The sequence below is a fragment of the Drosophila hydei genome, unplaced genomic scaffold (genome assembly GCF_003285905.1).
Source record: "Drosophila hydei strain 15085-1641.00,03,60 unplaced genomic scaffold, DhydRS2 tig00008121-arrow-pilon, whole genome shotgun sequence".
NCBI classification, from domain to species: Eukaryota; Metazoa; Arthropoda; class Insecta; order Diptera; family Drosophilidae; genus Drosophila; species Drosophila hydei.
In genome coordinates this window covers 189060-204257 of record NW_022045832.1, presented here as the reverse complement: position 1 = coordinate 204257, position 15198 = coordinate 189060, and the positions used below count along the sequence as shown (strand labels likewise).

The window sequence follows — 15198 nt, the reverse complement described above, 5'->3', positions numbered from 1 at the left end:
CCCAAACCATTTCCATTATATTATCATCCGATTCAATGGCATTTGCTGCTCCCCTTCACGCGAAGGCTTGCATTCTCGCCCCTTCACGCAGTCAGACCAAATATTTGTTCAGAGATTTGCATCTGGCTGCATTATCGCTGATGTACAAACAGAAACAGCCCCCAGAAACAGACGCAGTTGATACTGTGGCTAAGTGCTCATAATTGAAGCGTTGATTTCAAGTACTTTTGGGGTAATTGAGTCTTTGCTGTAGCTAGTTTCCTGTTTTCTAAGTAAAAAATAACTTTTGCTTATTTAAATAATTTTGAATGTATATATATCTGCCAAATCCAAGGTGGCTCAGCATTTTGATTCAGGCTTATTTAACTTATCACATTTTACAGTATTCAGTTCTAGTTATTCGAACAATTCAATTAGCTAGTTTGTAATGCTTCGGATTGATTTCTAGTCACGTTTGAAATGTTGGACAAATTCTGATTAGTTTCGGCACATTCAATCGATATTCCTAGTCATTCACAGCAATTAGCAGCGGCTTTCAAATTAAGCAAACAGCTGCTCAACTTTAAGTCCACAAAATTATGCAACGAGCCAACTATTTGAATGGGATTTGTCAACATTTTTGCAACTTCTTTGCAAATTTTCAGTTAAGAACACGTTGGCGCACATGTTCAATTTACACGACAAATGATAATTGCATAAATCGGCTTAAACGTTCAGACGCACAGCCGAAATGTGTAAATGTGTGTGTGTGCTGTGCCAGACAACACGTGATATAAAATAACTCCCTTTCTGCAAAATGGATTTAAAACCAGCAACGCAAATTACAGAAGAGAACATTATTTGATCGAACTTAAGATGCCCTGCAATGGAATCAGTATTCGCTGATATAAATGATATAAATATGATATAAAAAAACTGGGGGGAAAAAGCTAAGAAATATATATTAAAATACATACAAAGTTAGCGAATTTGTAAGTGAAATTTAAAAAGTTTTTTTGCTTTTAATTATTATACTTAAGCATTTGTGATATGGCCAAAATGAAGAGCAAAACACGTTAAGTATAGCAGAGATTCACTCAACTAATTAAATTACCCCAAAATACTGTTATAAGAACGGCTCTTTTAAGCAATATTCGAGGGCATTTAAATGCATGCAACATTGCCTTAATACGCCACTGAACCACAATGAAGTGTGCTCGCTGTAGGACATTGTAGCCAGACAGCCAGGGCTTGGCTTGGCTTGTGCGGGCAATGAAAATTTACCGCAATTGGCGCGCTTAAAAGTATGCAACTTTGTAGGCAGAAACGTAAACGAGGATGTGGCAGGATGCAGCCCGCACGTGCAGGCTCAAGCGCCAGGCGCATTAGTGACAATGTTGCCGTTGCCGTTTGGCCCATTCGGCATTTCATTGCCTGCGCCTGTTAATGGGAAGCACAGCCGTCACTCTCATTTACATAATAATAACGATTATTCAAATGCTACGCGTGGAGCTCGTGCTATGTCATCACTCATAGAATGTTGTTTTATTTTTGCAGATATAAATCCCACTTTAAGTGGTCTTCCCGGCACAATGGGTACGCCAACTGCCTCGTTGATCAAGCGAGGACCGGGACGTCCGCGCTCCAAGACCGCAACGCCTGTTAGCCGTGGATCACGGGGCGCACCGCGAGCCCGCCGGCCCATGGGACCGCTGCTTGTGCCACTGGGGCGCAGCCCAGATGCCACGCCTCCTGGCAGCAGTCCGGCTACCAGTCGTGCGCCCAGTCCAACGACGCACGCCACAACACTCGATTAACTTTAACAATTCCAGTGCGAGAACATAACCAAGGAGCAAAGCCCTTACATGTGACGTTGTCGTAGCTAATGGCATTTACAGTCCTCAAAATAGTTTGAAAATTGTTAAAAATGCATGACAATTCTAATTAAACACATAATTCAATTTAATTAAATGTCGCTGAGTTCTTGTTGCAAAGATCTTATTGAAGTTTATCTTATGCCTTACAAGGAAATTTTGATTTTTTCAACTTGGGATAGCAAAGCATGAAACTAAAAAAGATTTCCAGAGGTTTCTTTTCTTTTAAACTGCAAATCAGCCTTAGCTGAAGCCTCTTCTGCACCATTGCACGCTATTTATGCGCTCACAAGGACATCTGACGCATCGAAGGAAACCTCACAGGACAGCTGGGGCTCAGCGTCTTTAAAGCTGGCTATGCGCTGAGTGAGTAGCCTTACATCCATTAAGAGCCGTGCGCCAATGGTGACTTTGTCTTTTCTGAAATAAATTGAATTAGAGACGCCGAACGCGCACATTCATCATCGCAGCAGAGTCAGAGACGGGAACAGCAGCCTGTGATAGATAGTTTGAGTTTGCCCTCTAAAAAATGCAGCCGTAGGTACGCGCGCAGACAAATAGTAGGAGTAGACATTTTAATTTCCGAAAAATAGCTGCCACGAAAATAGATCGAGAGCTGGAGAGCTGGCAGCCAGCTGATGGCCTGCACAGGCGGTTCCTTGAGGGTTTGGGCTCGTCTTCTCTGGCTTTGGCTTAAGTGCCCCAGCGAAGATGATGATAGTTCCACGACATTATTGTAGCGCATACGCGCGTGAATTTCGACCCTGTCTAGAGCTGGAGTTAGCTGAATTAGAGCATATTGTGTTTTTTAGAAGGGAAAAAAGTAAAGGGATGAGAAATGAAAGATGCTGCATGCCGACGCACACACCTTCAAGATTTGCCGTTGCCTTACAACAGACTGTCTTGTCTGCCGTTGTGTTCTTTGTGGCCATGTGTGTGTAGGCAGCGGAAAGGATTTGATCCTGCAAACAATTATGAAGCAGAAGAAGGAGTATGCACGCACTTGGATCTCGGCTTGATCCCGGCTTGCTTCGTAGCTGTAAAGAAAAAGAAAATTTAATCCTTTTGCTTATTTTTCAAGGTGTGGCCACGCAATGTGTGCGCACGGGGCGTAGCCCACGTTATTGTCCTGATTTATCGAGCGAGCATCTTGGCCTCAAATTAAGGTAGCAGCTTCCAGCAAAGGGCGAACAACAACAACTAAAAAAAAGGATTTAAGTCCGCATTTTGTGGCTTATTAGTTTCGCTGGATTAAATCCCAAGAATGGGTGCGTCTGCAAGCACGGAAGCAGCTGCCTTTATAAGAGGTATTAGCTGCAAAGAAGGAATTATGGTTAAAGATCGAGCAGGCGGCTGGCTATATTACTTACTCTTACTGTAAACTGGGTTGGCCAAAGTGAGAGTGTTCCACATCCATCAGCTAGTCAAATGAATGCTGACATTAGATAATACACTTTTCACTGCTTTATTAGCGATCGACGGCAGCCACTGGCCGGACATAAGTTCAAAACAAGCCAAAAGCGGTAACAACTGTCGCCAAGGAGCCGAACCTGTTGCCGGCCTTAAAAAAGTTTCTTTTTCCTGGCTGTTGCGATTGAAATGCTGTTTGTGAGTTTTAATTGAAGAAATAATAATGCACAAGTGTGCGTTCATCTTACGCTGTTTGTTGTCAGCTGCACTTGTAGTTAAATCTCAGCTCTTGCCGCTGTGTGTATGTCGGAATGGGGATGGCTGCTAATTAATAAACGCACTGCCGGCAGGGAGGAAGCTGGTAAACAACAACTGACGACGAGGCCGAGGCCGCGGACGCCCGATGCCCGACGCCGTCGCAGATGCCACTTGGCATAAATGCACACTTTTAAAATTGTTGAGATTCTCCAACTGTAGCTAAAACGTGCTGCTTTATGACAGTCGAGCTCACAGTGTCTGCCGTCTTTGGCGTAGTCGCCAACTGGACGGCAGAAAAAGTTGCAGCAGCCACTTGCAGTCGGCATCAGAATATTAAGAATTGTCATATTGAAAAGACCAAGATGCCAACAGTCAATGCCACAAAAGCCACATCTGTTCCCAACAACAGCAGCAGATAAAAAAGAGCGTAGATCTAAATGCTGACTGGGATACACTGCAGCTTTTACTCATAATAATTTATATTATGAAATTGTTTTTTATTCTTATAATATTATTAGTAAAAATATTTGTATTATTTGCATAAGTCAAAGAAAATTATTTATAATATTAAAATATTTTTCCATAATTTTTTTATAGTAATTAATTCATTTGAAAATGAAATGTTTGTATTATCTGTCAAAGAAAATTATTTTTAATTAATTATATACTTTTTTTATAATTTTTCTTTTAAGCATAATATACGTATTATATTATACAATATATTTAAAAACATTTCTACCTGATTTACTTAGTTAATGCATCCATAGTAAGATAGAGAGACAGAGTAAAGCACAGCGCACACAAATGTTGCATAACAAGTTGTCAGGTTTTGTTGCTTGTGAGTTATTGTCTGTCACAGGAGCGTGTCCTGTTTATTTTATTAAGTGGATGCCTTAAGTTATTATTATTTTTACCGTTTAGCATTCATTTTTGTGTCTTGGCCGAATTTTCATAATTTTTTGCTGTTACAGTTTTTCGTACAGACTCGAATTATGAGAATCATGCGCTGTAACTAATGGCCAAGCTTGATTTCTACCTTCTGACAGTTTTAGGGCCAACTTGTTGCTTCTGTTGTTCTTTTAATTTGATTACAGGTTTTATAGTGTTATATACCCCATCTCAAGGGTTGTCGCTGCTGCTGTTGCTGTTGTTGTTAGCCACAGTGCTTGATTGCTGCGCTAATTTAATGTCATGCACACTTAATGGCTGCGCTTCTTGAGCTCAGCGCGCGGCGGGTGTTGATTACAACAAACAAACACAACAAAAAAGGAAATTATGTTTGTGTTGTCTGCAAGCAAAAGCAAATTTTATTTTATTACAGCGCACATTTGTTGTTCTACAATTATTTTGTCAGACGATGCGTGAATGAGTCAAATGCGTTGTTGCGTGGCTCAGGCTTAAGCATTTTGTTGGCTCTCGTCAAATACAAATGACTTAGGCAACGAACTTGCCAAGGGAAATGCTTTAACAGTTTTACAAGTTTATTAATTTATGCCCGATAATAAAAGTTCGCCCAGTATATCAAAAATGTTATAAAACCTAATTAGAAACAGAAACGACGTTAATGTGCTACGTAGTTTGTAAATTTTTAAGACCTTTATGAAGGTTTTTGAAGGTGATTCATTTGGATTAGTCAAATTATTGAGATGACCTCTTTATTTTGGCTGCAGAGTCTGCTCTTCAAAACATTTATGAACAGCATAATTGCGATTATTCCCATAGCGCAGGACAGAGCTGATCTCTGTAGTAACTTGTTAACTTAATTGACTTCACTTTTTGTTAAAACTAATTCAATAATGAAAACATATCAATAAACACACGCCGCTGCCGCAGCCGCCGCGTCGCGTCGGTGACGGCAAGTGACGGCTTTCAAAAATACTCCACTCGACTCGACTCGACTCGTACGAGTGGCTCGAAAAGATGGCTCGGCCGGGCAATTGTGCAAAAAGCGCAGCATGTAGCTGACAGGAGCAGGAACAAAAAGCCATAGCAAAAATAATTAAAAAATTTAATTGATGCATTAAAGCAGGCAACAAGTTTTGCTTGTTGCTTGTTGCCTGCTGCCTGTTGGCCGACTGCAACTTTGTGCTTTTTGCTTTTCTTGCTGGCTTACCCAGCCTCTTGGCGCCCGTACAAATTACAAGAGGACAGGCTAGAAAAAACTGAAAGCCAAACTGACTTGAGTCAAGCTTCAGTCAGTACACAGTGCCACACTATTTTTAACTGGCTGACAGGACCCGGCAGCCGAGGTATCGTTAACCAAGTTAAAGAGCTCATTATGTGCCCGCCAGCGCAGCAACTTGGCCTTTACATACAGTGCGAGTCGCTTAAAATATTTACATTAAAATTGTTTGCTTTGGCTGTGATGTTGTTCAGGGAATGTAATTTTGATTTTCATGATGGATGGCGGCGTTTTTTTTTAAGTCTGGCATTCGTATAAGGTAAAAACGAATGACTTAGACAACAAACTTGAAAAGGTACCTAACATTGGCTCAATAAAGCATAATGCCAATACTTAAATTGTGAATCTATCAAATGTTTCAAGTATTAATAGGGGTAATTCCGCTTGGCTAATTTAACTTTATGGTCTAAAAACATATTTTGCCTTTGAGTTTTCTTTTATGTTCATTAAAGAGGTGAGCTGGACTTCAAACTGAGCTTAGCTCAATGTTAAATATTCCTTAAATAGTAACTATAAGATCATCTCAGCTATTCTGGGAAAGCAACCCATGAGCTATGGTCATACATAAGGAGTCAACTTGGCATTCACTTGCTTATTGTATAACATTTTTATATTATTTCTAATAAGTATAATAAAATATGAACTTTTTAATTTGCTGTCACTGGTGTGCAACCATTTTTGCATACATTGTTACGTAAATGTAGCAGGTATAATACGAGAATTCAGCAAAAAGTAAACAATTACTCAATTTAAGTGCGCCCCAGTGAAACGCTCTTTATCATTAACATATCGCATCCTGTGAATCTGGGACCAATGCGAACAATGCGAACAGCATTTTAACTGCAGCCGCATGCAACTTGACAAATATGCTTTCAGGTCTAATTATACACCAAAGAGCGAACCGCATGCGCATGCTCACTCGGACAGGCAGGCAGCCAGGCAGACAAGTAGTCAGGACAAGACGATCAGCAACAGCAACAATGTTGGAGACGCTGACCGAGGCAAAGTGACCCCAATTCCAATTTGCGGCCAACCCTTTCGGACACGTACGCAAACGACGCTATATAATTACGTGGAATGAAAATGTGAATGTCAACTGAGCATCAATAAAAAGGTAGCAAATTAAATTTTATTAAAATTTTTTATAACCTTTTGTATTTTTGGGACTTTTGCGTGTGAACGAACACACTCGTATTGTAGGTATCTGCAAAAGTATATCTGCCTCGATGTTCCTCTACGAGCTATGCAAATGAACATGAAGTGAAAAGAAATTTTTTGGGCTCTGAGAAATTTAGAAACATTTCAATTAAGTTCGCTAGTTTGGGGGCCAGCTACTATCTGCGTTGTTCATCTTGCAGGCCCATAAAAAGTTTAGATTAGCATAAAACAACAAATTTGTTGCGGCCAGAGAAATGACAACAAATTATCACAGCGACTACAACGATGACTACGACTGGCCTGTCACAATGTTAATGCTCATTCAGCTGCTTTACACAATACTATTATTCACTTTTACAGCATAGACCTCCCAATTAGTCTGATTTATAGTAATCGCAATCGCTGAGCTTGTATTGTGAATGCAATGCTAAGCTGGCGAATCGATTTTATTTTTAAATTCTTTCCTTCGATCCATTCAGGAGAGACTCGCTCCATCGCCAAACTGAGCAGGTTTTTATTTTTTATTATTAATTACAGCTGAAAGCATTTATGTTAAGCACGTACAAAAGAACTGTCAAAGTCATCCAAGCTGCGCCGTCAACTTGGCGCCGTTTGGGCCACATGCAATGCAATTTTTTCTCTTTTTTTTCTGCAGAAATAATTAAAATCATAAATAATCTTACCGACAAGTTCGCCGTACGAAATTTGAGCATTCAATTTAGATGTTGGACCGCAGTCAGACCCACAAGTTGGGCAGAAAAAGTTCGCGTGTCTCCATAGGGCCAACTAGCTGATGGTCTAATTATGTAGGCAATAATAAATTTATTAACATTTTCGGGCATGAAATCGTTGTATATTTTCTCATTTAGTCATTTAGATGCTGCACATTGGGACGAAACACAACCTTGATGTTTGGCTTTTGAGCTCGTTTATGTATTCAAGGTTTTGTAATAAATATAATTGGTAAATTCCTTTTTAAAAATATATTTTATGAGAATAATTTTTGTATTTCTTCATTTAAGGAATTTAGTAGAAACACCTTAACTATTAGTATTATACTTCTTTTAATTTTCGTTTCTATAAATGTATATCTAAAATTTACAACCCATATCTAACTTATGGCACTGTGCAGACTATGCGCTGATTAAAGCGCCACCAGCGCACATCTTTCAACAGCCATTGTGATGAGCTTAATCCGAAAAAACCAGTGTCAGGCATGCCATCAACATGATTAATAATTTATATCATAAAATATGTATGAGCAATTTGAAATATTTGAAATAATTTTTCATAGTACTCCAGCTACGCTCTTCTTTAGCAGGCGTCTCGAATTTTGGTCTAGAAAATGTCACAGCTCGGCGACAGTTTGTCGCTTGAGTCGTTTGTTGTGGCCGCAGTGGTTACATTGCCTTTTTGCTTGGACAATAAAACTGTAAATTGCTGGCGGTAAAAATCTGTATAAATTAAGCATTAAGTGTACAACAACTCAGATCACGGACAATGTATACATGGCAATTTCCATGCAAATTATATACACTTATGCGGCCAATATATTGACCACAACAAAGGGCTATTGCGCACAATACCAGGACATATTCATGTCGGTGACGATGGCCACACTTTGGGCGACAACGTTGCAAACTGTTTTCGCACCTCGCGGCCAGATAGCCACGGCCCTGAAAACCAACTTTCCTAAAGTGTGAACATCAGCCAGTCGAGACGAGCAGGCCAGGTCCAGGCGATGGCTGGACACGCGCAAAAGAAAGTGCGAGCGCCGCAGCTGCCCCGAGGACATGTAAAACTGTGTGAGGTGTGTCGAGAGTGTTGAGCGCCGCTAGCTGACGTTGGCCAAGCGGTAGCAATGACAATGCCAATGCTTCGATCACGCAGCTGACCAAGCAACTTACCGGCCGCTTGGACACTTCAATATCAAGTGTTGACGCCGTTGGTGACGACACTTTCTTTTCCACCTTCGATGGACGCAGACGCAGTGGCCACTGGCAATTTTAGAATTCTCAAGGCGAAAGTGCATGTGAAGTGCGTGCGCCATCGTTGTCCCGGCACATTGGGGCGTGTGCACGCCCGTGGGCGTGGCAATGTTGCGGCGCAAATTATGAGGTGTTATGTCAATGCGGTCGACGTTGCCACGACCACAAAACACGTCCCATGCAACCAGCCATGGGCCATGGCGTTAAAGTGCCTGAAAATGTGTGCTAAAAGTCGCACGACCAAAGCTTGTGAAAGGCATTGACTGCTCATAAGATCGCACTGCTATATAATTGAAAACGCCCCATGAAAGGGAAATGCGTGCGACTGCAATTGGAAGCTACTGAAAGGGCTGACCATGGAAAATGCTGACACAGTTATTAATTTAGTTCTGGTTTTCACAGGCTTCCCATCGAATCGAATCGCAACAGTTGTAATATATTCATTAATATGCAGCGCAGTTGTTAATGTCCAATATTAGTGTGAGAAACAGATATTTTCGACATTGCAATAAGTACAATCGCTTTCTGTATGCGAAGCACTTTCGATTTTAGATCAAGTTAAGATTTTAATTGTATATATAAATATATATATTCACAGTTGTATGATCAAACATCTAGTAAGAATCATTCGAATGCTGTTTTCTTTGCTTAGCTTTCCATTTCAAAATCTCGACTCGCTTTGAGAACTGACTTGGCTACTTTTTTAACTAACTTTAAATGCAACTCTCATTTCATCTGTGCAAGACCATGAAATGAAAGTTTATTAAAAATATAGATTTAATACTGATCCTTAGAGTTATCTTTATGAAATCTTAAACAAGTCTGAACTTATGTTAAGTAAACTATTTTATGCTGCAATCAAATTAAAAAGTTCAAGCAGTTAGCTGAAGGAACTCATCTGGTTGACTTGAGCATTTTTACAAGTTCTTAAAATAATTATTACAGAGCCTGTTGTTGTTGCTTTTGTAGCGCTTGTCAACGTTGTTGTAATTGTCATGGTTGTTGTTATTGACTTCACTGGTTGTCGCCGTGGCCGTTGTCGTCCGCCTCGTGGACTTTGTCGCTGAGACGCTGTCAGCGCAATCGTCGGACATTCGATTTGTGGTGCAGCAAACGTGCAGCATTTTATGAAATTGCTTGTTGTTATTATTATGGTTATTATTAGTAACATTTGTTGCAGTTGCTGTTCCTGCTGCTGCTGCTGCTGTTGCTTTTTTGCTGTGTGTCATTTGAAGTTTGGCGCAGGCGCTGCAGCAACGATTTGCTCTCACGGCGCGGCCTTCCCTACGAAAATTTAAACATAACAATCATTACAAGCCACATCGCCAAAGAGCAGCAGTGAAATAAAAATGAAAGCCGAACAAAAAAGTATTATTGATATTTATGAGAATTATGTTGACTTCCTGCTCGCCGGCTACACGGTGGCATCTTAAATGGCGCTAAATGCGTGCATTTAAAATAATAAATCTGTTTTTTATTATCGTCGTTTATTATTTTTTTTTTTTCAATTTGTTGGTAGTTTTTTTAAGCCAAGTTTTGTGTGGTCAGGCACGTACGCGTTGAGATTGAGTGGCGTGAAGTGAAAGGGTCGACAGCCCGTAAAAGTGCTACTCCAATAGTTAGTGTCTAAAATATGGGAAATTTCTTTTGAAAATTAGTTGAGCGTTGCAGGTGAAAGAAAAAAGTGTGTAAAAGCTTGGATCATTACGCTAAACATAATTATTTTGCTTAGCTATTAGAAGATTTCTTTCAATAATTTTCAACTCAGAAGTTCGTTGCCTGAGTCATTTGTTTAGCTGTGCGCCTTTTAACAAATTTATGCACAAGCATTTTATAAGAAAGTCCTAAACACATTCCGTTAGTCGCATAGCTCATGCATCATCGGACACATAAGACATAAGTCTTGCGAATGAAGGAGTTTTGGGAAATATATGTTGCCATTGTTGCGACATTTCACGCTACTGGACCACTGTATGCGCTCTATGGACTGGGCCATAGATACTCGAACATAAGGCAACGAAACGCACATTGTTGTCATGCCAACTATTGTTGCGTTTGTCTTATTGATTGTTTGTTTTGCCTTTTGCCAAGGCGTTGTCCCGTTGACAATTGGTCATAAGTTAGGCACCCAGTCCGATGGTCACACCAAAACATGAAGCGCATTGTCTACCCACCTTCCCTAACTTATAAGCAGCATAGAGAATTGCTGAAGAAGTTCAAAAAGAGACCGGGCGAGAGAGTGCTATGAAATCGATTGGACAGCTTCCAAGTGCAGTCGAGGCAGCAGCGATAATGTGAGAGCAACGCCCAACAGACTTGAGGCATTGATTAATTGTTGACTCATTATATACAGTGATCAAAATTGTGATTTACTCAGTTGATTGATCACAAGAATACGGAACAGCATTACACTACATACATCACTTGCTTTATTTAAACTTTAAATTTAAAAATTCTTATTGTAAGAAAAGATATAATCAATATGAATGTAGGTGAACTGCAATATAGCTCAAATTCATATTTAGATTGATTTGAAATATGAATATAAAAATATATAAAAATATAATAATATAAATATAAATATATTTATATATATATATATATATATAAATGTGTATTTATTTCAAGGCATTGCTTACTAAAACAATATATATCATATAATATTTGGACTTTTTCCATTTCTCGCAACTTTCTTAGCATTTGGTTGACACACGATAAATAATTCTTTAGCTCCCTTCAGCACCCACATCTGCTCCCGTGTATACAAATATTGTCAGCACAAAAGTCAAGAGAACAAAGAAGCCAGCATAAAGTGACACACACACATACACACACACACACACGCTGGCGTTGGCAAACATCCAACAGCAAACAGTGGCAATATTTGGTCGTTGTTTACAGGCTGAGCCCTCGGCTCGAACGCCATGGGTTGGTTTCTTGAGAAATTGGCGCATGCTGTGAATTGTGCAGTCATATCTATCCAAGTATTTTCCACATAGTCATAGTCATGGATAATATTGCGTCGCTTTTGTTAAGCAGCGGCTGCTGCTGCAGCGACTGCGATTGGTTTTAGGATTTGGATATGAATTTGGCTTTTGCATGCTTTATTTTTCATTTACGCCAGCCATGAGGCTATCAACAACCACGATGAGGCATTGTGCGCGCCAGCCTTAGGCTTAACTTGGCTGCTCCGGCCTGGTCGAGCCATGGGATGGCTATAAAGTGTCAACGGCAGCAGCTACCGTTCTACGTACGACTTTTTGCATTTCTTCATATTTCTGTGGACGAACAGCAATTTTTCGCTGGAATTTATCTGATCCTGTTGAGTCATGCAATGTGTAAGCCAGCATTTGAATTATGGAGATGATAATGCGTTTGTTTTTGTGTGACATGAGTGCCATTCCGTGCCAGATCCATGCCGTGGCTCCATGCACTCTCTATGCATGAATGTTTTGGCTACCTCAGACGCAGAAATTTGCATTTCCATTTGAAGCAGTGGCAAACGCAGCAACGCAACCAACTGACTCTGACCGATTGTCGTCCGCTCAATTAAATACCTTGTACTGGGACAACAATCATCAGCACTTGCCGAAAATATCCAAGTTGACTGTCGGACACGCGCACTCCGTCTGCTTAATTGAGTTGATTAGCCCGCTCGGCCTCCGTCTGCTCGCCACACAACCTTCTCGAGCATGTTGCAAAAAAATGAAGAAATTGCCGTCGACATGCGCTTGAGAGAATAAAAATATATGAATTCACAAACGTGCCACCACACGTATTTATATAAAGCAAAAATAACGGTAACATCAAAATTTTTGCTTACATCTTGGCGGCAATCAACGGCTGTTCCCGCTGGCCGGCGATTTGGAGTCGGGCCTCCTTTCCGCCTTCTTTCGGCATGTCATGCTTGGCCAACTCCTTTTCCTCCTCCTCCTCTCAAATTAACGACACTCACCACAGTCTCGTGTGTGACTCGCAATGCTACGAAATGAAATGCAATTTTGAAATAATTAAATATGAAGGCCAACATATTTTGGGGCTCCCATGTTCTGCAACCAGGCGAATTTCAGCGCAATTTTATTTGCAATTAGCCGCAACACAAAAATTTAATTATGTAAATTTGTTAATGGTTGTAAATATACTCTAAATGCATTTCCTACGACCCAAAAAACAACAAGTAATTGAGCCACATGGTTATAGAGAAAATTACAAGAGTGGAAATTGCGTTGCATTTCAATAATGTTTTATGGCTCAAGAGACTGAAAGTTTATGAGGAACAAAAATTTTAAAATTGTTATTTTCTGGAGTAAGTGATAAAATCGATAAAATCGACTTTAAAGAAAAAGAAAAAGGGCAATAAATAAATATTTTAAATTATTTCAAGTTCAATAAGTTCTAAAAAAATAGATAGAAATAAATTTAAAAATTTGAAATTATTTAAACAAATTTACAGACTAAAATCTGAACTAAAATGTGAAAAATTCATTTTATAGAAAAAAATTAAATTAGTTCCGTAATAAAAATCATGTTAAATGGATACGATTCCGATATTAACAAAAAAATATTTGAGAACTTTTCCCATTGTTTTTACTAACTGTAATTAGAGCCTGACTGTGCTCAGTTGACAAGCGACGAGCCGTTACAGCGAAAGCAACTGTAAACTTGCCAAATGAGGAATTCTGGGTCCAAAGAAAAGTCGGTTTTAAGTCCAATTTCGCTGCTAATGACAAGCTACAAATTAATGGGTTCAACATCTCAAAAGTATGTGGCAAATAAAAAATAGTCAAGACACTTGCCACTTGAACCCGTGCACTCATAAAACTTTACAGACACTCACGCACACAGATACTCAGCTTAAGATAGACACACACACACACGAGAGTTATGGTAGTGTGTTGGTTGACTGTCGTGTCTATGGCAGCAGCTGCACGAGGCCAAAAAACTCTCACTAGGCACTTAAAAATTAACGCTTTTGACAGCCAAACGGACTTTCAAATGTTCAAAGAGCAACGCAAGCAGCCAACTAGCCACAAGTTGTGGCAAGCTGAATGCGCAGGCGCAACAATGTGTCAATGCGCCGTGCGGCAGCTTTAACAAGATTGGCAGCGACGTCGTCGACGAAGTCAACGTTCATGTCGGCGGCAGATGAGACACCGACAACGAACTGGTCGCGGCCAATCTCCAGATTTTCTCATAAGGTGCAAAATCTTTGGATATCATCATAAAAGATGAAACAACCGAAAACATGCACAGAAATGAACTCGAGAGCCGACAGAAACAAAGTCGTAAAGCGACAGCCGCCTGGGCAGACGGAAACGCCTCTTTTAAGTTCTGGCCCCAACTTGAGAGGAGAGCAGAGAGAGAGAGAGAGAGAGAAGGGCAGCCAAAGATACTTCCTAATTAGCTGGCCGACTGCTTTGCAATTGAGGGCGACTGCGCTTCAATATTTTTAGTATATATTTTATTATTATACTGTTTTGTTGTTGTTGCTGTTGTTGTTTTCTTCTTTGTGGCAAATGCACACAGCCTCACAGCCCTCCGAACGTGAATCCTCTTGAACAATGGAGCAGTTAAAATCTGTGGCTAATAAATAAATTAAGTCTTTAACGATGACAACACGGGCGCAAAGCCAGAAGCGGCTCCGCAGGGCGCTTGAACATCTCAATTATGTTATTTAAGCTCATTGTTTTTGAATTTTTTCTTAATTTTCTGATGGTTATGTGGCTATTTTGTCGTTGTTGTTGTTTTATTAGCGCTTATCTCATCGCAGATCGGTCGCAGCTGCCCAAATTGCGGAAATTCGCTGGCCGTGCGGCAATACAATTTAAATGGGCTCATAAATGTGTTCAGATGCCCCCCACTCATAGAATGCTGTGGGCTGAGGGTTAGTCACCTGACATTCTGCGTCGCATCTATGCGAATTATTTCGGCTCCAATTAAAGATGTAATAATATTTTTCTTTATTCTCTTAATTAGCTAATTTGCAAACAATTAAAGTCAGAGTCCGCACAACCTCGATGTGTCCATTTGATTGCGCCCGTCAGCCCAGTGGCAGCTACAAAGTTGCCAACTCATTTGATTGCCGATAGAGCCCAGCGAATAAAGCCAACTCATGATGTACAAATGAGGAAATTGTCTGGAAAGTGAAATGTTTGCATAACAAATGTCTAAATCGGAAAGAAAGCTCTCCGCTCCAGATGCTGTTAATGATGTAGTGCAAAACAAGTGTACGATTCGTAAGAGACATTATCAAAATAAAAGCCTTTTACTTCAGTATGGTTAGTATTAAGGAAATAAATGTAAATAAAGGATGAACTCCATTTATAAATAAATATAGAATTAAGTGAAG

At 40.0% G+C, this 15198-nt stretch overlaps 1 protein-coding gene across 1 annotated transcript in view; it reads left to right on the top strand.

Annotated features, from left to right (window-relative positions):
* Positions 1–1926, top strand: part of LOC111596204 (chromatin-remodeling ATPase INO80) — a 35514-nt gene extending 33588 nt beyond the window's left edge. The window contains exon 14 of the mRNA XM_023310316.2: positions 1537–1926. Coding sequence (XP_023166084.2) covers positions 1537–1796 — 260 coding nt within the window. The 3' untranslated portion in view covers positions 1797–1926. The remainder of the gene's footprint in view (positions 1–1536) is intronic.
* Positions 1927–15198: the final 13272 nt, after the last annotated feature.